The 25274-nt window shown below is 42.1% G+C and overlaps 1 protein-coding gene across 2 annotated transcripts in view; it reads left to right on the top strand.

Annotated features, from left to right (window-relative positions):
- Positions 1–25274, top strand: part of KSR2 (kinase suppressor of ras 2) — a 1667828-nt gene that overhangs the window by 1035855 nt on the left and 606699 nt on the right. For both annotated transcript variants that reach the window (XM_078667119.1, XM_078667120.1), the window contains one exon: positions 18714–18762. In XM_078667119.1, coding sequence (XP_078523245.1) covers positions 18714–18762 — 49 coding nt within the window. The remainder of the gene's footprint in view (positions 1–18713; positions 18763–25274) is intronic.

Below are 25274 nucleotides of genomic sequence, written 5' to 3' on the forward strand. Positions count from 1 at the left end.
CATAGGGCTTACTATTCCCCAGCCAGGCTTTCAAAATGTTCAAAGGGCCTTCCGGTAAGAAGTAAAAAATGCAACTTAGAAAGCGCATCGGATGTGCATATGTTTTGGGAGTGCCCGTCTCTGTTGAAATTTTGGAAAGAAGTTGGAGATTGTCTATCTTCTATTTTGGGACGTACGATACAAATCTAGCTAAAACATGTCATCTTCAGTATATTTAGTGATATACTTGGTCCCGATAGAGACTTTTTATTTTATTCCATCCTGCTGGCCAGGCAGGAAATATGTAGGAGATGGACCGAGTCATCACCCCCAAACAAGTACAGTGGTTATCCTCAGTATACAAAACTTCCAAAATGGGTCTGGCCCGACTGAAGAATTCTAATAAACGTGCTATTTGGAGGAGTCTGTTGAACTGGACTTAGTTTTTATTCTTTTTTTGTTGTTGTCCCATGATTAAGCCTCAGGCGAACTCCCAGACAGTTAAGTTATCTGCTTCAGTCCAAAATTCGGGAGAGAGTACAACCACCCTCCCCTTAACAATGGGAGGGCAGCAACTGGAGTGAGGTCGGTTGGAGCCACTGGCAGGCTGTAGACGAAGGGCGGAATAGATCTCTATGCAGCCTACTTCTCAAATTTGATTAGCTGTGGCACCCTTCTGAGCTTTGGTCGGCTGAGGTTAGAGGCGAATGAGGAAAAAAAAACAACAATTAAAAACATTACATTCCACCTGAGACAATAGTTTAAGAACACTCCTTTCAATAGCTGCTGAGAAAAACTCAGAAAAACATGAGTGGCATAGATCAAATGTATACCTCAGTGTGCCTTAATAGGATTAAACTAGTGTAAACAATTTCCACCCCACACTCCTGTATCCACTCACCTCGAAGACCTCCTTTGGCTCTCCTTCCATAAAGGCACACTTTTCCAACTACTCACACATACATACAAAGCACTGCACAATCTAGGACCAGTGTATCTGAACAGCCACAGCAGGTTCCATACCCCCACCAGACACCTTCACTCTGTCAACCCTCTGATCACCTCTAGTCTCACATCTGAAGTGGCCATGCCTTTTCTTACCTGCCTCCTAGAGCAATGAATGGTCTGTCCCTCACATCAGAGCTGCCAGCACAGTGTTCAAATTCTGAAAGAAACTAAAAACCTGTCTCTCAAAGAGGCTCCTGATAGGGCAGTTTCACTTTCTCTTAAAATGTCAGGACACCCACCTGGGTGAGTTGCACGCTCTACAAATAAACATAATGTACCACAATGTAATAGATATTTGCAACAATCTCCTTGTACTGTTCATCTGGTCTACAACTGCATTTCAAAATAATGTTCTTAAACATGCAAAAAGTAGAAGGCAACTTGAGGGTGTGCCATGCCATCTCTCTTACTACCTTAATCAAGAAACATTAACAAAGTGAAGCTCCACACTTGTTTAAGGATGGAACATACAATCCAAGTAAGGCACAGAAGAACAATAGGAACTAGGGTCTAAGCAGACACATTGTTCAGTCCTAGTAGTGTGGACGTTAAAGGTAAAGGGAAAGGGAATAGAGGTAGAAAGCAGAGAAAGAGCTTGGAAAGTGTCTGCCAATTCATGGCTACAATGCTTATTTACATAAGGAATGGGATGAGGGAAGAGATGACGAGGTAATAAAAAATTCCCAGCATGTACAAATCTTAGACTTAGAAATCCTACAATAACTATAGTTCTTCATATAAGTTCTGCCACTTCATGTATTGTGACGGACTATCCCGTCTGCCAAGATCATAGTCAGGCCCCAAGACTCTTCTCAGAGGATTCTCACGAGGAGGGTCTATATAGCCTTCATCCTGGCCATAAACCAAAGGAATGCAAATATTGTAGGATCTTTTTTTGCAGCACTCACAAGAATAGTGAAGCAAGTCTTCAGTCAAAACTCTAGTCTCTGGAGATGAGGAGGAAGAAGCATCATCTTCATTCAAAAAGTCTTTGTAAAGAGATAATCATGAGAGACAATAGTCAGATGAAGGTGTCAAAAGTAAAACAAGAGAGAACACCTAAGGGAAGACTAAAATTCAGATTAAAGCATTTTTCATCCCCTGGATTATCCAAAATAGCAAACATTATGTCAAAACCATCTACTCCTCTGGAAAAATGTTTAACTCCCACTTGTATTGAAAAATTCTTCTTCAGATCCCACGTTAAAAAAACTAGTTGTGAATGGTGAACCCGCCAATGACTCATTTGACGGCCACAGTCATTTATGAACCAGAGGAAGGGGAAAAGGTACAGAATCAATCCACTACAATCAGCGACAAATGGGAGGATTATGTTGCCCTCCACTCATCTTGTTCAACACCCCTACGGTTAGTTCCCCACCAGGTGACACTGGGAGTTTTCACACTCCTGGATTGAGTGGATAAATGCTTTGATTTACCATTGCTAGTATAAAAGACTGAATGTTTCCTCTATGTTTTTCAAGAAACTGCCAAGAAATCAGATAAATCTATTTCCATAATATATTATTAGGGATACCGGTTATATGATATATGTTTTTAACATTTCCGCCTGTACTTATCCATATTTATTTTGTGGGCATTTTATCTGTATTAATTCATATTTATTTTGTGTTTTGCGTATAAATGAAGTTGTAAAACATCACATTTCCATATTTATTTAACCGCTAGCATTATATCATTAATGTATGCTGACATATGCCGTTATTTAATTTTCATCCTGTTTTTTATTTTTCCATGCTGTCCACCTGCTCAGTTACTCGCCTATAATTCATGAAAGACAGCAGGGATAATCACTTAAAAGAGGCACAATTTTCTGTTTTTATACACTTACAAAAATTAATGCATACAGAAAGCACACTGTTTTCTGTAAACATCCGTAAAAATGGAAAACAGGGAACCCTACATATTATATATGGGCAGAAGGTCTCAAACATATGAAAAACCCTGCAACTGTGTTGGCAGTAAACCCACTGTTAGATTAAAAATACTAGGCCATAGAAAAATCTCCTGTGTGTTTAATCGGTCATGGTGAGGCAGATTCTGTGGTTATGCAAGCAACACAAAGACATTAAAAAAAACTTGCAACACCATACTCCTCTCCTCCTGCTAAAGAAGAAAGAAGATTATATAACATAGAAAAGCTTTTATCTGCCATGAGAGCATCTAATCTGGGTCAATATGATCACCAAATGTTGTCAGACTTGGGAGCAATCATTGACTGTTCCAGAAGATAAACAGGAGGAGGAAAACATTATTCTCCTGGAGGGAGAAAAACATCTCAGGAAATCATTTATACCACAACGGATGTATCACTTGTAACATACATAACATATGCAGTATGTGGGCTGACAGACAAATGGCTGGATCTGCAGTCATAAGACGTCAAGGCTAGTTAAAGGTGACCTCTTCTACACCAGAGGTGCAAGCAAAGATATTAGACATGCTCTATGATGGAGAGGCTCTTTATGGAACAAATATGGATGTAGCTATACAGTCAAAACAAATTGACAAAGAGACTGCATGATCTTTGGGTGTGCTCCACCAGTGGATACATCAGCCATTTTATGGAGCTAGAGGTAGAGGTCAGTACTCTTTCAGAGGTGGTTTTCAGCCAAGTAGGTTTCAGCCTTACTATGAGTCCCACAACAATATTGGCAGCAGCTTATAAAACAATTTAGACCACCACCGGCCATGGCCTATTCGAAGCATGCTTCCAGAAGAAAGCCATCAGGTATGGGAAGACGATATGACTCTTCTAGAAGACAGTGACAGTCCTTCGACATTGTTCACTGCTTTAACTGCAATACCTTTGAGGGGAAGCCCCTCTAATTTTGAAAAACATTTGAGTTCAATCTCAATGGATCCTTGGATGCTAGATATTATTAAGCAAACCTTAGAGTGTGCTCAAAAACCTCCTTGAAAACCACCCACAAGATACCACATCAACATGTTAATCTTTTAAAGGAGGAAATTCAATCACTCAATATCAAAGGAGCCATAGAAGAAACTCCTCATGTCCTGTGAAACAAGGGATTTAACTCCCAATTTCTTTCTGCTAAAGAAAAGTTCAGGGGAATGCATCCAGGCGATAGATCACAACTATCTCAACATTTAGCCCTGCTATCAAGTGCATATTATCCCAGCAGCAATTCTTAGCTTCCCAGTAACTCCAGGATGGGTGTTGCCAATTTGTCCATGACGATGACCCTCGGTCGGAAACCTTGCTCATGGTACATTCCACGGAGCCGGAATCTACATGGCCCATTCCTGATGGAACTTTTGATAGTCCTCTGACCATGACCCCTGGGCACATACCAAAACTGTTGGTACTTACCTCGGTGCATGAGCAACCGTGGCCAATGCCCATTGGAGCTGTCATATGCAGCAATTGAGGAGGCTGGCCCTGGTTTCACCCCCTCGAACGTCACCTACCCAGCGGGACATCTGTCACTATTTTCCTCGTTTCCCCATTGTGTTCTCCTTTCCTCCCTCGTGACTCTCTGATCTAATTGATGTGTAACTATGTAACCGTACTTACCTCGGTGCACGAGCAACCTTAGCCGATACCCGGTGGAGCTGTCGTATGCAGCTATAGGGGAGCCTGGACCTGGTTTCACCCCCTCGGCCATCACCTACCCAGCCGGTCATCTGACATTGTTTTCCTTGTTTCCCCATTGTGTTTTCCTTCCCTCCCCTCCTCCTCCCTCTGCGATTCCTTGATTTAATTGATGTAACTATGTTAACCTGTAACTCGCTGATCCCCATGTAAAGCGCCCTTGTACCTTGGTGCACGAGCAACCTTGGCTGATGCCCGGTGGAGCTGACATATGCAACTAAAGAGGAGTCTGGCCCTGGGTTCGCCCCCTCGGCCGTCACCTACCCAGCCGGTCAAATAACATTGTTTTCCTTGTTTTCCCTTTGTGCTTCCTTCTCTCCCCTCCTCCTCCCTCCATGATTCTTTGATTTAATTGATGTAATATGTAACCTGTAACTCAATGATTCCCATGTAAAGCGCTCTGATACCTCCGGGTCTAGCCAGCGCTGTATAAACCTTTTCAAAATAAAATTAAAAAAAAATAAGTAACTCAACAAACAAACATTCAGAATGGTCACCCTGCGAGTTATACTATCACTACTCAATTCAGGGTACTACATGTCATCCCTGGATATCCATATTGCTTGATTCCATATCCCCATTCACGTTAGACACAGGAAGTATCCCAGATTCGAGGTGGCTGGGTGTCATAACAGTTCAAAGTTCTACCTTTTGGTTTCAAATTAGGTCCAATACTATTTACAAAATGCTTTACTGCTGTTGCAGCATACTTGAGAAAGAATGGGCACCAGGTCTTCCCATACTTGGACGATTGGCTCATAGAAGCCCCCCTAAACTGTGGCTACAGCTCTATGACAAAACCATGTCTTCAAATTATCAAGGATTTCGGACTGAGGCTAAGCAAAGATAAATCCTACATCACTCTAAGCAAAATAATTACTTTTTAGGAGCAGTTGTAGACATGAAGGTATGCATAACGTTTCCATAAAGGAAAGAATTTTAAAAATAATAGCTACAGCTTCAGTTCCAGCAAAAATGAATTCATTTTGGTGAGACAATACGAGTCGTTCCTGGGAATAATGTTATCATGCTTTCCACTCATTCCCAATTGTCCCCCATTCAGGAGACTGTTTCAAGAACAAATTGATAAAGAGTGGAAGCAAGCAACAGGATTGTTGAACAAAGTCATCACATCAACACCGGAAATGAAAATAGCCATGTCATGATCGATGGAGTACAATCTATTGGTGGACCTTACATTCCTACACGAACAACTGCATTATGTATCAATAACAGATGCTTCTATGGAAGGCTGGGAAGCTCGTCTTGAAGACCTTAAAGTGAGTGGCAGATGGTCAATTGAGGAAAAGAAGAGGTACATAAACTTCTTGGAGTTACGGGATGTAGCCTTGGAACTCTGCACTTTCCTTCCAGAGATAAAGGACTCTTCAGTTCTGGTTCGTACAGACAATATAACCACCCTGCTTCATGTACTGAAACAGGGAGGAACAAAACCTCACCTTCTTTCCTTGGAAGCTTAAAAAATTTAGAATTTGAGTTTGAAATGCCAAATCTCTTAGAAAGTCAAGCATGTGACCGGCATGAACAATCAGTGGGTGGACGATTAGAGCAGGTCATCAAAACAATGTCACAAACTGGAGTTGTCTCAAACACACCATAGCATATTTTTTCGCACTTTAATCCTGCACTGAGAAAAGTCAGCCCTAGATTTACCAGCTGCACCTAACAACTGGAAATGTTGAGTCCGTGCAAGCAGGTTTCCACACAGGGACTCATGGGGGAGCGCCTTTCAGTTCACATGGTTGGGAATATTTACTTACGCTTTTCCCTCTCTGCCTCTAATTCCTCGGACAGTCAACAATATGAAAAGGGAAACAAGCTGCATTCTTCTCCTGGTTCCCATATGTACAAGACAGTTCGATTTTGCTGAACTTCTCCTCCTATCAGAACAGCCACACATTCCACTCAAACCACTTCCATGAATGCTCTTGATGAACAATCGACAGGTGCGACCTTGATCCTAAACATGTGTTCCGCCTATTGAATATTCCACAACAATTCGGAGATATATTAGCTAAAGCAAAGGCTGAATCTACGGAGAAGTCATATAAAGCAAAAGGTGCTTTACTGCAATTGGCACAACTCTGGACAGCTAACCCCATAATATAATAGTAGCTCTTGAAACTCAAATGCAAGGCAGAATCAAAGAATCACAAAGATCAGAGTTTTAAGACATGTTTCCAGGTTGAAGTCCAGAGCTCCTAACAGTTATATGATCAGTTGAATCTGATTATCTAGCTGCCTTTGTTATGTATGGGACACTCTTAAATTACAAGCTGTAGATAAACGTGTCAGAAAAGTGTAGGTTTAGTAATTGTGATGGGATGAATCAGCTGAATGGGAAGAACTATTGGTTATGAAATGTAGTAAAATTTGAAGGGTAATGTAGATCCCATTGCAATGGTTTCTGGTTAGGAGGTCTATAACAGTTCTACAAAGCTTGTCTACATTATGAGGAAACATTTAAACATGTTTTGGGATAATGCCAGGTTTCTTGCAGAGGCGCCTAATTGGGAGTTAGATAGAGATCCTGTTCTCTAACGATTTAGTTGTATGAAATTATGTCAACACCTAATGCTAGATACAAATTAAGGTGTGTTGTTAATCACCGTAAAACAAAGTCTGGAAAGTTTGCACCAGACCCTTGAGAGAGCGTTTGAATCTATATTTAAAAGTATTATACAAAAAAAATAAAACATTGGGGGGAGAAAATAAGGGCTTTCCAATCCGCGAATCCAAGCACTATTCCCGTTTTCAGACCCAGGATTCACAATTTACACACTAAAGGGAGCGCAATTTATGATGGGACCGGTGTACTAATTTAAATTGTCAAATATACGGAGGCACAAAGCAACCTGCATAATGAATACTATTTAGGAAGGGTGTAGTTTACGAACCCCCTTATTGATTTGGATGTACAGGAGGAGGCCTATGGGGGAAAGCCGACCACTGTTGCTGCATTTACTTTCCCAAGTGGGAAACAATTGAATTTTCTTAAAGCAGCGTGTCCTTTTAAGGGGCAGTGCTGCTTTAAAACATGTTTCCCATCTAGGATGACATTGGAGAGGCCAGTAGGTTCCTGAAAAGGGAAGCTGACCCACAGAGCCAACTTGCCATTTCTAAATCAGTTACCACTTCAATTCAAGGATCGGTAAATGATCAATGATTTGTGTACACACATGTGGTAAGAAGCCTTTGATACACATTTTGTTGAATTGCAAATAGGAAGGGAATGCTTCTTTCAGGCCCGCCCTATGTTTCTTTTGGTAAGGGTTGTCTGAGCCCTTTAAAGAGTCAGAAATACATTTCAAAATCCTAAAGAATTTTTGTACCTTGTATAAAGTCCTTCTGCCACAGCAAACCCAGTGACTTTGCAAATCAGAGGGGCTTTGTACATCTTAGTCTCTGCGCATAGCTTATTTGTTTGTGAATATGTCTGTGTGTTTGCTGGGTCTTATCTCAACCTGTTTATGTCTGGATATGATAACAGGCGAAGGTAATTTAATGACTTTAGTTTGCTTAAATTGTTCAATATAGAAAATATTTTTGGGTGATTGTATGTGAGATTATTTATGATTGGATATTGATCTTCTCTATGTGACCTTGGGTATCTATGCTATTGTCAATAATGAATTAATCTTCCAAAAATAACTTTATCAAAGTGTTATAATGCTGATGCATTCCTAATACCACTGCTTCCCTTCGACAATGCCAAAAAGCAAAATACTGGTTACAGATGGATGCCTGGATCGAAACTGTTGATGATTTAACTGATGCACTGTAAGAATCAAATGACAAAAAGAACATTAAATATCTAAATAATTTTGCCAGTGAAGGACTAAAAGAAGTGCTAAAGAAAATACCACAGATTGATAAAGTGACGTGCCATCAAATCAAAGAGGCACTAAACACTGAGGGGCATATTAGCAAGGGCACTATCGCTGCTTTAGCGTGAATTTTTCCTGCTAAAGCGGCAATAATTTTATCGCCCTATTAGCAAGCTGTCGCTAACAGCAGTTAGCGACAGCTTTCAGGCGATAGCGACCGGTTTGGGGCCCACTTTGCATGTCAGCGATATTTATCGCTAATGACATGCAAAGTGGGCGTACCCAACCTGTTAGCGACTGAAAGCAGTCGCTAACACAGTTATCACCTATTAGCAAGGCAGGCTGTGTGATTAAAAAAGTCGCGCGAAGCGCGATTATCGCCAGTACCTAACGCCTGCTCAGACCATGACTTAACCTGCTTATCCAATGAGAGGTGGATATTCAGGTCAAGTCCCCATTAGCAATAATGCATGAATATTGCAGGATTTCCAGCGATATTCACGCATTGAGCCGCAATCGCCGGATATTTTATCGCATTAGAGACAAACACTGCTAATAGCATGTTATCTCTGCGATAATATCCGGCGATAGGCAGCGATAATAAAAAATGCGCTAAGCGCATTTAGCGCTAAATACCGCTATTTGTTGCTAATATGCCGCTAAGCTCAATCCAATGCTGAATGTCGATTGTAAAAGGTACTTCTTCAGTCAGGAAGGTAAAGAGCTGGTGAAATGATGAATAAGTTTGTAGACAGACCTGATTCGCTCATAAAGCACTGCAACTTCAATGAGTTCAATGATGAAGAGCCCATGTGTCTCAGAGTAATAGATGGTTGCCTCACCGATTCCTTCAGACAACGAATGCTGAAGGAGACACTCTGCCTAGAGCAATTGCTCATGGCTGCCAGAATGGAAGTAAGAGCTGACAGACAGGCAGGTAACATGGAGGCCGGAATGGCCCAAAATGAATCGGCACCGAGTGTGAAAAGTAAAGCCATAAAGTAATGTCTCCAATAAAAAATAAGTTTTGTTTTCGATGTGGGTTTTCCTTTCTACATGAGGGTTGAATAGGTATGCAAATGCTGCGAGAAAGAGAACCATTTTGTAACAGTCTGCAAAGTGAGCAAAAGATTAAGTGCATCATGTGGAGGACAATGATTTGGAAGCAAGATCAAGTGTGTCATGTCAAAAAAACAAAATGAATGCCAGAAAGTTCCAGACCTGACATTCTACACATGCCCACAAGGCCAAATGGCAACATCAATTGAGGCAAATAGAAACTGAACTACCAAATTCTTCATCTACAACTTTGTCACCTTCAAAGTCAAGTGACAGTGAGGAAGACGGGTGTGCGATGTCAATGCTGACCAATGGACGAGGCACACATGCAGGATTAGCTTCTTGCAAGGAAGAATGTAGGTTGCAGCCAGGTCTACAAGTGAAAGTGTCAAATTCATTTGGACACTGTCCCAAGATTATACTGAAAGTGAATGGGTGTTCCATACCTTTGATAAACATTATGCCAGATGAAAAATTCAATTAACCATCTCCAGTGCCCCATTTAACCCTGTCTAAAACCAAAGTGTATAGGTTGGCCGCTTTGATGCTGCTGCAAAGTCAATATTCATTCATAGCAACTGTGAACCATAAAAAGACAAAAGTACAAGTGCCAATTCATGTCTTGCAAGACACTTCATCGAGCACATGTTTACTCAATTTCAGTACTGCTGCTGACATGGGGCTGATTTCTGTAAACTTCAATGTCAATGCCTATCATAAGTTGGTGAATCAATTTCCATGCTTGTTTCATTGACTAGGAATACTTCTGACCATGACTTCACATAAATTAGGACATTTGTCTTGTTGCTCAAACACAATGTCGAATTGCATTTCATTTACAAGAGGCTGTTGAAAAAGAACATGGGACACTATTAAAGCATGACATCACTGAGTGATTCACTGGTCCTACGCCATGGGTATCACCCATAGTAGTAGTCCCAAAAAGGGATAGCAGAGGAGCCATGCGCATCTGCGTTGATATGCGCCAAACGAACAAGGCAATTGAAATAGAACGACATCCAGGTCCGCACATTGCTGACATGACTATGCCACTGAATAGAGCTAAAGTCTTTTTCGGCCTTGATTTGAACAAAGGGTGTCACCAGCTCAAACCGGAACTGAACTGCAGGTACATTTGTACTTTTTCTTCTCATGTCCGCTAAACACGTCTGATCTCCCAAAGCATGCATGAGAGAAGATTGAAATTGTTTTTTTGTACCCCTTGACAATGGACATCATCTACTTGTAATTGTTGATAAATAGTTCAATTTTCCCCTGGTTAAAGCTCTGTTGTCAACTACCCATGACAGAGCTATTGAGAGACTAGAAAGTGTTTTTGCAACATGGGGTGTTCTTCGAATTTGAAATCTGACAATGGCACACCTTTCAATAGTTGAGAATTGAAAGATTGTCTCACTTATTTAAATGTTAAGCATCAGAAAACCACACCTGTTTGGGCACAGGCAAATGGTGGGGTTACAAGATTTATCTGTATTCTCAATAAGACTGTTCAGTGCATTCAGCTGTGAATCGTGAACTCTAATCAGTTCTTCAGTTTCACTGCTTGCATACAGGTCAACTCCCTATTTTTCCATGGGTCAGAGCCCTGCCACCTTAATGTTTGTAAAGCCATGGGAACCACATTTCTACAATGGACCCCTGAGAGATATATTGACAATTGAGAAACATCTAACTACTGATTCATTTCACAAACGAAAAAAAGAAGACCTATGCGGACAGACACCGCTATGCTCGGAGCACTGTGTTCAACAGAGGGGACCAAGTAAACAGAAACGCAAGTCAGTAGCTCCTTTGGATGCTGACTCACTGAGGGTTATGTTATGTTATGTTACTTTAATTTTTGTATAGCGGAAATCACCACTGGTCTCTAAGCGCTTTGAAAAAAGAGGAACACAACCAAGTCACTAATACTCCGCCTGCTGCCGGGCTAACCGTTAGGCAAGAGCAATTGCCTTTTTAAACAGGTAAGTCTTCAAGGCCTTCCTAAAGGGGAGTAACACTGGTTCTCCTTGTAGGGCTTCCGCAACTCATTCCAGATTTGAGGAAGGAGAACCGACAAAGCTCTGCCACCTTTGGATTTAAGTTTGAATCTCGATGAGGCAAGCTTACAGGCCTTGGAAGAGCGTAAGGCCCTGCCTGGAATGTACCTTACCAGTCGGTCTTTAATGTATTTTGGAGCATTCCCATAGATAGCTTTGTGGGCTATGCAGAGGCACTTAAATTGCACTCTATGTTCAATAGGCAGCCAATGCAGTTTGAGTAAAAGGGGGGTAGCTCGTGTTCTCCTTGGGAGGGAGAAGACGAGCCTGGCTGCATCATTCTGGACTACCTGCAATTTTCTGAGAAGTTTCCGGGGGAGACCAAGGTAAAGAGCATTACCATAGTCCAGCCGAGAGATAACTGTGGCAGACACAATGGATTGTAGTACAGGGACAGAGAGGATCGGGACCAATTTCCTCAATTGCCTAAGTAGACCTGTACAGGTGCCTACCAATGCGGATATTTGAGGGGCCATGGACAGGTCTGAGTCAATTTTCAGCCCTAGGCTTTTTACCACTGTCCCTGGAGTTGGTACCTCCCCCAATTCGGGGGGCCAAAAAACTTTTGTTTTTCATAATAATAATTATTCAAAAATTATAATAATAGTTGTCACTATTAAAGGACACATGGTCATTGCTCACCATCTGGGAACGCCAATTACGCAAGATTCTTCAAATTTGAAGCATCTGACCATCACAAACTCCACATCTAGGGAATGAGAATTGTTCACCTGAGAATCCAGAGAGCCCAATGTCTATACCAATGTCTCTATCACCAATGACAGTCATGGACACTTGTCCAGTATCTCCGCTGCCTCACATACCAGATCTGGGTGATTAATTTAAGCACCAAAACGACTTATTGAAGAGTTGTAATGTATATATGTATTACTGGTACTTTTTACTTAACAATGGAGGCGATGTAGTGTCTTGTCAGTTAGAAGTGAGGGAACCCTTTTGGTTCCTAATGGACTCCGTAGTATAGTGAAGTAAGTGCGTGTGTATTGGAATACATGATGTAGAATATTCAGTTCATAGTTAAATGGGGAAGAGGTGTGGCGCAGCGGCCAGGGTGCCTGACTCCGGGCTACGGGGTCCACGGTTCGAGCCCCGGTGCCGGCGGCAGGTTAGCCCAGCACTATGTGACTCTGGGTAATAGCTTGCTTAATCTTCCAGAGGGCCCCCAGTGCCAGGACACAACTTCAGAGGTAGCTGTGCGCTTCACAAATATTGGTATATCATTTCATTTCATACACTGAGGAATAAAAACGTGTAATATAGGTTCTGTGTGAAGCATGATTATTTGCATATCCTTGGGCTGGGAAGGACGATAAAACATCCACCTCAATCTAATTCCTTTCTCTTCAGTTGCAAAGCAGATTCAAGTGTTCTTTATTTTGTTTATTTTATATTAGCTTTCAAAATTAAGTAATTATTTTGCCTGGGGTTTGGATGCCAAGTTAGATGCTGATTTAATTTTTGTCTCCTTTGTAAAACTGCTGTAATATTATCTTTTAGTAGTACTATATGACTGTAGCTACTTGCTATTTGTTTTGTTTGGCGGTGTTTTATTATAGTCACCTTCACAAATAATAACAGTATTTAAATGCATGGCACAATTGAAAGACTGAGATTTAAAACATCTCTAGTAAAGCAGCCACCTCAGTGAATAATATGTCTTTTATTGTGAATATATGGTAGCCATGTTTAGAAGGCTGGATATGTTTTTTCATTTTATTTTGTGGCATATACTTGCATTAAAAAATAATCATCACATCAGTGAAGGCTAGACCTATTGGCTTTGCCAAAGGTTGTTATGAAAAACATTTGTTTCCTTTCATTAACTCATAACCTGTCCTGTTTCTCGTTTTCATCAGTAGGTTCTAAATGTGAATGCCAGATTACTGATTAACGGATCAAGTATTAGTAATATATATGAAGTTTAACACAGATAATAGAGTTCAATGGCACACTATCAATTGTGTGCTTCTTCTTATTCATAAGTTAAGAATAACCCTTGGTGGCAGGGACTCCCAGGACATATATCATTAGTGAATAATTGCAGTTACAGGAAAGTACTATTTATTTAGAGAAGTGATCAAAATGATGAAGCTCATGTTTGGGTAATAATGCCTTCCTCTAGTACCTAAAATTTCCTTGGAATCCTAAACAGAATAGTAATTTCACTTGCTTCTTAAATGAAAGATAGTAGTCTAAACTATGTCTCCCCTCAGATTACCTTTTTAGGTTTGGAATGTTTGGGCTCTTAGGCATAGGTTGAATGTTGCAAGAAGCAAATGTATTTACTACGTCTTGAAACCTTTGCCAGATTAAGTATTCAGTCAGCCATCCTGGGTCTCGAGGTTGCCTAAAATCCTTGAGAAGTTAATAGATTCACAAGAATCCTCTGTAGCATCTTGGTGACACCCTCATAGATGACAGTTTAGGAGAGTATTATGCAGATTACAGGTTACTTGGAAATAGCTGGTAGTAGGGTATATATGACAAGCACCTTCTATTGATCCAATTTCTTTTGAGCTATGCAAGTCTTTCAATATTGTGAAGAATTTAAAAATCCTTCATCATCACACTTATGCACCCCTTAGCAGTAATGAGCAAATAATCTTGTATGAAGTGTTTGATCACAGATGCCTGGAAGAGGTATGCAAGCAAGAAACCTCAGGTAATAGCAAAGACGTGTAGCACATCGAGTATTGAAAACAGCTTCCACCTTTTTTTTCTTATACACCTTATTCTCGGTGGTTAATCCCAAATGTGGAAGAAAGTATCACTATCACCAGATATTCAACACGATTGACTCTGGTAGGGCAGTCATTGGGGAGGTACCATTCAGGGAGAACTTTAAAAGAATATTTTTTTCTATTAAACTGCAATTGATGAGTTACAAATTCCGCACAATACGTGTTCTTGCCGTTTGTCATTGAAATTGTACTTTCTGAAGATTACTATCTCTGCCCTGGATAGTTGCTTCCTTTTTCCTTTGCTAAAGATTCCTCCAGTAGGTGGAATTTTCAAACCAATTTCTGATGCCAGGGGCAGGTGACTATTATCCATTTTAGTTGATTGTCAATAATCTCTAAAACTGTATGCAATTAATAAGAGTTCCAAGAAGATGTCAGTACTTGCTGTATATGCCCACTTGAACTTTTCAAGAGATAACAAGTATGTTAAATCCAGTCATTTTTCAGGAGACAGAGTGCTTAAGTGTGCCACAGATACCCAACATTTCTACAGGGCACCAACTTGCCAACCTATGATGGTTCTGAAGTTATTCATCATTAGAATTAAGGAAGATTTCATACCATGACATGACCTCAAGGAATACAGTACAAGAAGGAGCAAGTTAATAATACATTCTGATGTCAAGCACTAATGCCTGTCTGGGTTTCCAGGATTCACAGGTGGTTATTTTTTAAAAATGCGAGTTCCATATTGTAGGTCCTCTGACGGGTGTCTAATGTAAATGGAAAATCCATATTTACCATTTACCTACTCGGTTCCAAGATTCTCTTTACCACGAAACGTGTTTGTCTTTTAAAACTGTTGGATCTTCAGAATATAGAAAGGTAGTTGGGAAATTCACAAGGATGATAGATTAGAAAATCTCATCTAACTTCCGTAGTTGGCCAGCTTACACAGCGGGGAGTCCAGTATGCTGCTGAAAAAAACAATTGGAGCACTTCAATCTACATTTCGTTAGGTTAATCACATGATGGACCACCATTTATTTGATACTGTGCTGCTAACTAATACAAGTGGAAGACATTTAAAGCATTTCACGTAATCTCCAAGAAGATTGAAAGTTTTCGGAAATTCCTAGTTGTGACCAATTTCTATCCAAAGCCACTGATTACCTTATCCAAGTTATACAAACTAGAACAGAATTGTTACAGGTAACTCTGTAAAAGTGCAAGCATAATTGGTAGCACAATCATTTTAATGGCAGTCATCTGGCCAGAAGTACAAATATATAACTTGCACCGCCTGTTAAGTATATGCCTGCTTTGTCTTGGATAGCAAGGGGGATTTGGGACTGTTAATGCAAGCTAGGTTGCAGGGGGTGTACACACCCAGGTTCTTAAGTACCTGATGTACCATGTCATTTTACTGTCGCAAAGCCTGCAATTTTCTAAATCACAGCATTTGAGATGGGAATATCACAGTTTTAAATCTCAACAAACATGTATTCTTTTTAGGTAACATGTTACCAAATCACAAAAATGGGTTTAGAAAGGGAAACGAAATCACTATTTGGAAAGGGCATGTTTAGGGTGTGCCCTCCAAATAGCAATTCCTTATGCTGTGTGTCAGTTTTTTGCAACCATAATCCAGTTGCAAAACATTGAAAATGTATTGATTCTCAAGCTGGGGTAGTAACACATCTGCAAAAGTGAAGGGTCCCCCTGTGAACATTTCCTCTTTGTGAATATAAAAAACAATAATGGGAAGTAGGCAGCCTAAGAGGCCAATGTCAACTGTCAAACAAACTTTAAAAAAATAAATTTTGCTTTTTTAATGCAGCTTTTTGTGTGTTTTTTTAGGAGAATAGACTGCAAAAAAAGAAAAGTTCACTTTATTTGTGATCACAGACATGGTGGTCTGCTGACACCAACATATCAATCATAGTCACTCTCAATGTTTGACCTACCTCTTGAATATTGATGAGGGAGATCAGATTGCATGCACCACAATTAGGAATTATTTTTTGAACCGACATATTAGTGCATAGGTCAGTTCACAAAATTATTTTTTCACAAAACATGGGTGCATAATTTGCGACCACTTTTTGTGAATCGTAATTTCATAACTCAGGTCCCGAATTCATTATTCTCCTAGCAAAACAGAAATAGAGAAGAACAAGAATCCTTCATGACTTCCTAGAGATAGATTTTGGTGTATCAAAGGTACATGAACATACTTTGTATTGCTTTCCCTCACTGTGAATGACGGGTATCAGGGCTGCCAGCATAGTCACTGAGATTGCTGTGTTGGTGAGAGCACTGACAAATTATTTATTAAAATAAGTGATCTGGCAGATCAAACTACGAAATAATCGAGTAATTCCTAAATCTCTCATTATATATTTGGTTAATAAACTAAACATAACTGGGTAGTCCCATCATTGATGTGCATTAAGACCAGATTAACTGCCACCTATTTGTGCTGCTGTAGGCATTCATACAAAATCCCAAAGACTGGGAATCTCAATTTAATTCAGGAGTTGAACAAAGGCCTACCTTTTCCATTGCTACTAAGGTCCCCCAATATCCCAATGCCACTATTCAAGCATTGAGAGCCACCCTAATTTACTACTGGCGGATGCACTGGCTTGGACTACAGAGGTTTGAGCTTTAGGGATTTTACGAAGCCATACTGTATTGCAAAATATGTGCAGTAAGTGCTGAATTAATCTAAATAACACTTTTTGAAACATCTTTCATTTCTTCATGCCATGGGAACAAATCATCTCTTGAATGGTGAGTTATTCATCAGAGACAACCACCATGGGTCAATCCGTAAATTGAGAGACAGCAAAACTTAAGGTCCAACCACCATGCAGGACTGTCCAGCACATCCTCCTTTCATCCTTTTGTGGCTCACTGTACATTTCTTCCTGGAACATATAGATCAAATTATAACTGATTTCAAAATCTTGAAAAACAATTTACCTGAAAGCTGGGATATGTATAGTCTATTGGGCATTAGTCTTATTTATGTGGTTTACTGTACCGACCTGTGTGAAGGGCATGGGGTCCCAGGTCTCTAGTGTTTTTTCTATTGCATCTAATAGTGCTGAATAGTTCAACTCCTATATTTTGAGACATCAGTAGTGACCTCAAGCCTGAGTGTCTCTTAAGAGCAATGTTGATGGATTTTCTCAGCAGGCAGAGGAGTGTTTCTTTACAAGCCCCAAACAAAAATGCCTTGATAGTTCGATGACTGATTATGTATCTGGACAAAACAGTATATTCAGTGATAAGATTAAAAGTATGTAGAATACAGTATACGTCAGGGAATACAGTGTTGTATCATACCGTTCTTCAAATGTAAACTGTAAGGACATGACATACTAATTACTGACCAATGTATTAATAGGTTGGTTCACTAAATTCCAAATCAGAGTGGGTCGTAGTCTGATCTACCTCATGAATGTCAATGATAGCTAAGATTGGTTGGAGCAAAATAACCCAGTGCCCTTTTTGAGGCTGGGGCCTGCGGCTGCAAACCCTCAGATGTTTCTCAGCCCTGGGATTGCAGGCTCTGAAGTGCGCAGGTAAGTCCAGCCGGCTGTAGGAAGCCCGCCAATCTGACATGCGCCTGGAAGGGGGCTGAAGTAACAGTGCAATTGCACTAATCAGCCCTACCCCTGCCCTTGTTCTGTAACAGTGTGAGCCTGCGACACACAATAACATGGTATTTATTACCATTTAATTAATGTGTGTGCCTGCTGCGCTCACACCAGGTGCGGCTACGCTCCTCCGCCATAACTGAGGAGCCACCACTGCATTGAACAAAATGATGAGTGATGTGTTAATGAGAGCTCAAAGTATGCTTGTAATCATGGAATGGTCAGTGGAGGTGATGTGGTTGAGAGGAGTCGTACTATTGACTGTTCACTACTGCTGCATTCCACACTTGGTGCCTCATTTAATTTTTCTCCTCACTACATAACCACTTGTCTGCTGAGTAGAGGATCACTGACATTTTCCTGACTTATCCTAAACATAATCTAGTTCTTCTGAGTACTAGTGTATTTAATGTTAGCTCTGCCTGCTGCTTGTTTCAAGGATAGAAAACTATGCATGAAACACGATGTGGCTAATTTTTGAATTCTCCCCCTTATTAAAACATTGCCTCTAGTAGTATCAAGACAGTGCACGTGGCCTGATGCAAGGGCAGACAAAACCCTTTCTCTTTCTCATCAGCCACGAGCATCCCCAGAGTGGTATCTCTATGTTAATTTGTTTATGTTCCGAGAGCAGAGAAGAACAGGAACGCGAACAAAAACAAAATGTGCCAAATCGAATCAGCTACATAGGAATGCCGTTCATTACTGCAACCCATTTAACAGTATTCTTGATTGTTGGTTCTTTTTCCCAGAAATGAAGGAAATCCAGTACTTCAAATTGAAGTGGAGCCAACCTCAGAGGTAAGAAAAAACACATTAATGTTTTGATAATGAATGAGACAAAGGCAAGAGCTATATGAATTAGTGAACGTGTGTGCTTGAAAACGTGTCCTCAAGGGAACTGCAGTGATTTATCGTGTCCTCAATGGAGATGTTATAGAAATTCATGAGCTCAGGGGTAGCTGTCAGAAGTCGTAGTTTTAGAGGAGATACTGAGAATGAAACCCCAAGGGGTTTGCCTAATGTGCAACTTTCTACATCTCTTTACTTTCCACCCTGGTTGTTTCTAATGGCTTTTGATTAGGTCCAGCTTCATTTGTAAAATATTAAGTGCAGATGCTCAGATTTTTTAAAATAGGCCACACCCACACACCCCTGGCTCCACCCACTCACTCCACTGACTCCACCCACTTCCCTATTGGCTCCACCCACCCAAACCCAGAACTAGTATTGCTGAACGTGCCATAACCAGGTTAGACCAAAATCTACAGGTTGAAAGGTCAGGAAATGAGCCATGTGCCTCGCCATAAGGATGCACTACAGGACAGTCTATACCCTGTACTGTGCACCTGTGGCTGAGGGTCAGTCACTAGCCACTTGTCCTCGAAGCACAGATGGGCCAAGCTGTGGCGCAGCAAGATGCTGAGGAGGTGCCTGTCACCCACAGGGGTGTAAATCTGAAAACACCACACATCCACCCAAAGAGGTGGAAGACTGAGCGCCACACATCCATGACATCTCACCCCCACATTCCTAGCCCACAGGAAGCCCATCAAGGCCCCATTAGCTCCTGTATACCCAGCTCAGCAGTGGGTAGAGAGCCATGTGAAGGACAGAGCTCCTGTCTGGAGTCCAGTGCTGCAGCGAGCGGACCTGGGTACACTCTGAAATTAAAGCCCTGCTGTTCCTTTCTGATGATGCTTATTCTGGAATGTCACTTATTCACACCTGATAACCCACCCCTTCTCCCTAGCTGCAACTGGACCTGACCCTCCAAAACAGAAGCATCAATCACTGCAATGCACTTGCGGGAACACAGGTTTGCAGTCGCAATATCCGATCATAACGTAATGTCTCGCAACCGCTGCACCCTAAATACAGCAGCAGCCTTGGCCCTACCACAGAGAACAAGACGTGATTCATTGTGATGTTATATATAATATTTATACAATCTATGATTTTTAGGTGAGCCGCACCAATACTCCATAAGACAAAAGTTGCAGTTGAGCTCTTTTTACAATTGCTGTTCATATTTAATTTCCTGCTTAATAAGGTCCTCTAAGTTGTTTATCGCCACGCAATGTCCGGTTTTGTTTAGCATTACTCCATATGGACATAAACAAACCATTCCAGTCTCCTCTAACCATTCCAAGCTTCAAATCAGGTAAACTGTGAGAAAAAGTGGTGATGAATATTCAAGGCAACAGCAAACCAACCCTCTCCCTTCCAGGGCTAGAAACACAAAAATAGACAACCTGCAGGTACTTCTGTCCACACATGTGTCACTGGGTTCTGCCTAAAACTTGTACTGCAGCTGCAGACAAGTGCTGTAATCCGACCTTTTTCATTTGCAGATTCTGCTAAAAGAAAAACATGCCGGTTTACATATGAAGAAAAGCACTGGCACTGGCAATTTACTCTGGTAACCCATAAATTGGGAGGTCAGGTGTGGCAGAGGAAAGGGGCCGTTGAGTCACAAGGTGCTGAGCTTGAAAAAACAGAGTTGACAGTTAACTTATACATTTATTTGCTGCAAAGAAATTGGTGAAGAGGTAACACACTAGTAAATCTGTTCCAGATTAAATAATAGTGACTTGTTGTAGTACTATCTACTACTCTCTTACCTGTGACCTGCAGTCTCCTTGGCACTGGCTCCATTAGATCGCTGGCAAATAATGTGTTTTGGCGGGCCCCCAGTCCAGGCCAAGAGCTTCAGCATGCAATGCAAATGACAAGTCAAAAGGAATAATTTATGGCCTGCTTTTGCTGGGTGTTCATTTCAGTGCATGCAAGTTGTTAACAGAAAGCAGCTACACACTTTTTTATTACTTCGACAATGTCGTATTAAGGTTATTGCCAAGACCCGAACTTTCCAGGATCCAGTCTGCCTTGCCCGCAGCTCACCCATCAGCCCGCCCTCAACTGTAATAATTTACAAATGCAAAAGAAAATGCTCCTTTAAAGGCAGGTGTGCACTACTGACATCACTAACGTGATGCAGTCATCAGCCTGGACCTGGGTGGGCCATCCTGCAGGAAGGAGGACAGCACAGGACAGGTAGGTACATTTCTTTTTAATAAATATTGGGCTCATCTCACTGGGGAGAAAAATTCAATAGCCCTGGCCCTGTTAAAAAAGTGCTGGTGCTTAGCACCTGAATGCTCCTGCCCCAATTAAGCACTTAGGTCCTTCCTGTGACTGCCAATCAGCACACAGGCTATCTATGGCCTAGTGGTGCGTTCCAGCCCTCCCCTTGTGGTGTTGCAGGGGTCAGACGTGGTCCGGGTCGTGTTTCTCCCTGGCCCTACATCTTTCACAGGTATGAAACTACAGCAGATGAAACTGGGTTGCTTGTCTTAGGGCCTGAAAATACCAAGCCTGGAGTTTGTGTACCTGGGATTTCCAGACTAAGGACACCAAACGAATCAGACTTCCAAGTGGAGCGGATTTCCACTCAGAAATATTGCTCCAGGTGGAATTCCGCTGTTTAGACAGAATATCGGAAACATAAGTATAATGGGAGAAAATATCATGTCAAGAATTTCGAGGACAAAAATATCACGAAGGTAAGTTTCTATAGGGAAGCAAAGTTTTACTATACATAACTTCATATTTCTGTACCTGGAGGACATATATATTAATCTTCAAGGTACGTAGTTTTGGAGTTAATAATAGTAAATCTATACTTTACACCTGTACCTATGGCCTGGTCAGACCACTTTTGGGTCCCTTTGTCTATTCAGGAAATAGCTCCTAAGCGTAAATTAGACAACTCCTACTCCTTCAAACGCCCTTGGCATAAGCTAAATTGGTATCAATTCAAAGACCTTCTCTCGAGCTCCACTCCGGTGCTGCCGACAGATTCTGACAAGGCTTATTCAGCCTTTTCAGATTGGATCAATCAGCCGTTGGATAAGCTGATTCCAGCTAAGTGGTCCCCCAATTGTATTTCAAAATCAAATCCATGGTATAACGAGAAGTTAGGATTGTTGCGAAAAATTTGCAAAAAATGTTAAAGGTCTTGGAGGAAAGACTTGGATCCTTTATCTAGAGCCCACTATTGGGATGCACTAAAGACCTATCACAAAGCAATTCATACTGAACACGGCTTTCTATGCCATACAAATTAGTAACAGCACTAATCCCGCGAAGAGTATCTTCTCCATTGTGTCAGACCTACAAAATCAGAAGGGGACGGCGGGCCCACTGATTACCTCGAGTCAGCAATGTGAGGAGCTTGCCTTGTTCTTCTCAAAAAAGATAGAAGACATCTATAAAGGCTTTCCCATGGCCAACTTGGACCACCCTGAAGTACCTAGCAGTGGTACGTTGAACACCTTAGAGGTTTTCCCACAGATCGAACAGGACCAGCTACTTGCTCTCTGTGCAAAAATCAAATCAGGATCACCAGCTGATCCTTTGAAACCTGACCAATTTAGGAAAATTCTACCTACCATCTCTCCTCTTCTTGGTCAAGTGATCAACACACCGCTCAGCTCGGCGGTTCTACCTACAGCATGGAAACAAGCCAGAGTATTGCCACTGCTTAAAAAACCTTCTCTGGATGCCAAAAAAACAGAGAACTTTAGGCCAATCTCACTGCTCTCTTGGACTGCAAAAATCGTGGAAGCATATATTAATGTAATTCTTTCAGAGCACTTGACCAGCAATAACATACTCAATACCTCACAAAACGGTTTTCGTCCTGGCCATGGCACAGAGTCAGCACTTCTGGCGGTAGCAGAGCATCTCTGGGCAGCGTTGGACGCAGGACAGACATCGGCACTGATCCTTCTGGACCTCAGTGCCACGTTCGATACTGTGTCCCATGCTATCCTGTTGCGCCTTTTGGAAGAGGCGGGCATCAGTGGCCTTGCTTTGAAGTGGCTAGCATCATTTCTCTCTGATAGGACCTATCAGGTGATTGCCCCCTCGTTTTCTTCATCTACCTTTCTCATCAAGCATGGAGTACCACAGGGTTCTTCTCTGAGCCCTCTGCTCTTTAATCTGTACGTACAACCTTTGGCTGTCTTTGCAAAGAGCAAAGGACTGACGGTGGTTTACCACGCTGACGACACGCAGCTGGTGGTGGCACTATCGTGCTAAGGACGCGATGCTAACTTTCAAGGTGATCTTGCGGCAGTTGCCGGTTGGATGACAGCTAACTGTCTCCAGCTGAACGCCAGCAAGTCGGAGGTGTTGTTGGTGGGAACGGACCATGGGTTGTGGAACGCGCATTGGTGGCCCAGGAATTTAGGCGCCCCCTCCCCCTAAACAGGTGGTAAAGAACCTGGGGGTATGGATGAACTCCTCGCTCAGTTTCCAGACACAAACAAAGAAGGTAGCGGGCACCTGTTTTGGCCTATTACGCGGGCTTGGACCCATTCTAGGTTTCTTTGATGGCCCGACCAGACAGATCATTATTCAGGCATTAATTATATCTAGGCTTAATTATGTGAACTCCCTGTACGTAGGGGCGAACAAGACAGAAATACATAGGCTACAGAGAGTACAGAACGCTGCAGTTAGAGCTCTTGTGGGCTTGTGTAGAGTCTGTTCGGTGACCAGCACTATTCGCCGCCTTCACTGGTTACCCGTGGCTCAACGGATCGAGCTCAAGGCTCTCTTTATAGCCTTTAAAATTCTGAAGCTCGGATGCCCCAGAGTTTTGATGGATCTGCTCTCTTTATATGTTACTTTCCGTCAGCTCCGCTCCTTGGGCCAACATTTGCTGCTTGTCCCTTGAGTTAGGAAAACTCGGGTCGGAGGTCGTTCCTTCCGGTACAGAGAGGCAATTCTTTGGAACTCTCTGCCCCACATATTCGCAGCCTCAACAATCTCACTGATTTTAGGAAAGCTATTAAAACTTTTCTTTTTCCTGCTGTGTAGGCCCTGGTCTGTGGTGATGCTGCCTTGTTGCCGGTAGCGCCGGGACGCCCCTTGGCTGGGGCAGCTATCGCGCTCTCAAAATGTTTTAAATAGAAATAGAATACAGAAATAAATACTTAGCTTTTTGCATTTACCTTCTCAATATGTTGGTCCACGATGTCTTTGAAACAAATTCTGTCCACAGGATATTTTTGTTTCCTATGTTCTGTCAGTGATCTGGAATTCTACCACTCATAACGCAGGCCTCCGTGTTCCTGACATCTGGTGGCATCCATCTAGCCTCTCCATGACAAGTTATATGCACAGCAGTAACACTCTTAGTTGCAAACACAGATTGAAGAGCAGTAGTGGCTGGCAGGGAACAGGGGTGACAGGGTGATGGGGGTGGGACAAAATATAAAAAATAATAAAACATTTACCTCTGTCCTCACAGCCGCTGACTGCCTTTTCTCCTCCATTGCTCCATCCCCGAAACAGGATGCAGCAGGAGGTACCCGGGCTCCCAGGCTCCCCGAAGCCAATCACAAAGCTGCAATTCAGCACTGAGTGACATGATTTGGTCCTCAGGCAGGGTCAGGGAGTTTGGGCATGTTCCCTGTGAGGCTCTGCAATGCAGCCTGGTGTGGAACATGCTAAGTGCACATTACTTTTTGGCTGGTCTCAGATGGCCGGCCAACCAGTCATGTGCACTAAGGTCCCGATTACGATGTCGAATGGACACAGTCCGCCTGATAACACTCTGGAAATGAAACTGAATGACCTGCTGTCGTCAGTTCCAGCCCAGCTGTTAGGATGCAACCGAACCCTGTTCAGTCGCAATCCTATACTTTGCTATGAGAGCATGCATTCCGAATGGAATGCATTCTCTCATAGCAAAGAGCAGGGGTGCAGTTCATACCTGCACCCCATTGTAGTCACCTTAAGGTGCCAGCTACCGGGTGCAGGGGCCATCAGGGGGGCACCATAGGTGCCCTCTTGGCTGCCATTTGGTGGCCTTGCACCCATGGGGGCCCACAATACAGTTTCTCAATTCCTTTCTGTGTCGGAAAGGCCGGCACAGAAAGCAGAGGGAAACTGCAGTCGTAATCCCTCAGCTGGAAAGATTCAACCGAGGGATTGCAGAAGGCCTTCTGTCATCAGCCATTCAGAACTGTTTGTAATAATTTCCGACTAACTCCATCAAATGGGTTAGTCAGAAATGATTACAAACAAGAGATTACGATGCGGTAAGGGGGGCTCCGACCTCAGGTTGGAGCCATTCCTTATTGCATCATATTCGAGCCCTTAGTGTGAATAAACCACTCCTCCCCCTGTGCCACCAGCCCCACCCCACCCTATCCCAGCCCACAACACATGCAAAAAATAAAATTATAATACCTACTATATTACTATTTTTTTCCCTGCTCTGAGAGCAGTGGGGCGAC

Source organism: Lissotriton helveticus, chromosome 11 (genome assembly GCF_964261635.1).
Source record: "Lissotriton helveticus chromosome 11, aLisHel1.1, whole genome shotgun sequence".
Taxonomy (NCBI): domain Eukaryota; kingdom Metazoa; phylum Chordata; class Amphibia; order Caudata; family Salamandridae; genus Lissotriton; species Lissotriton helveticus.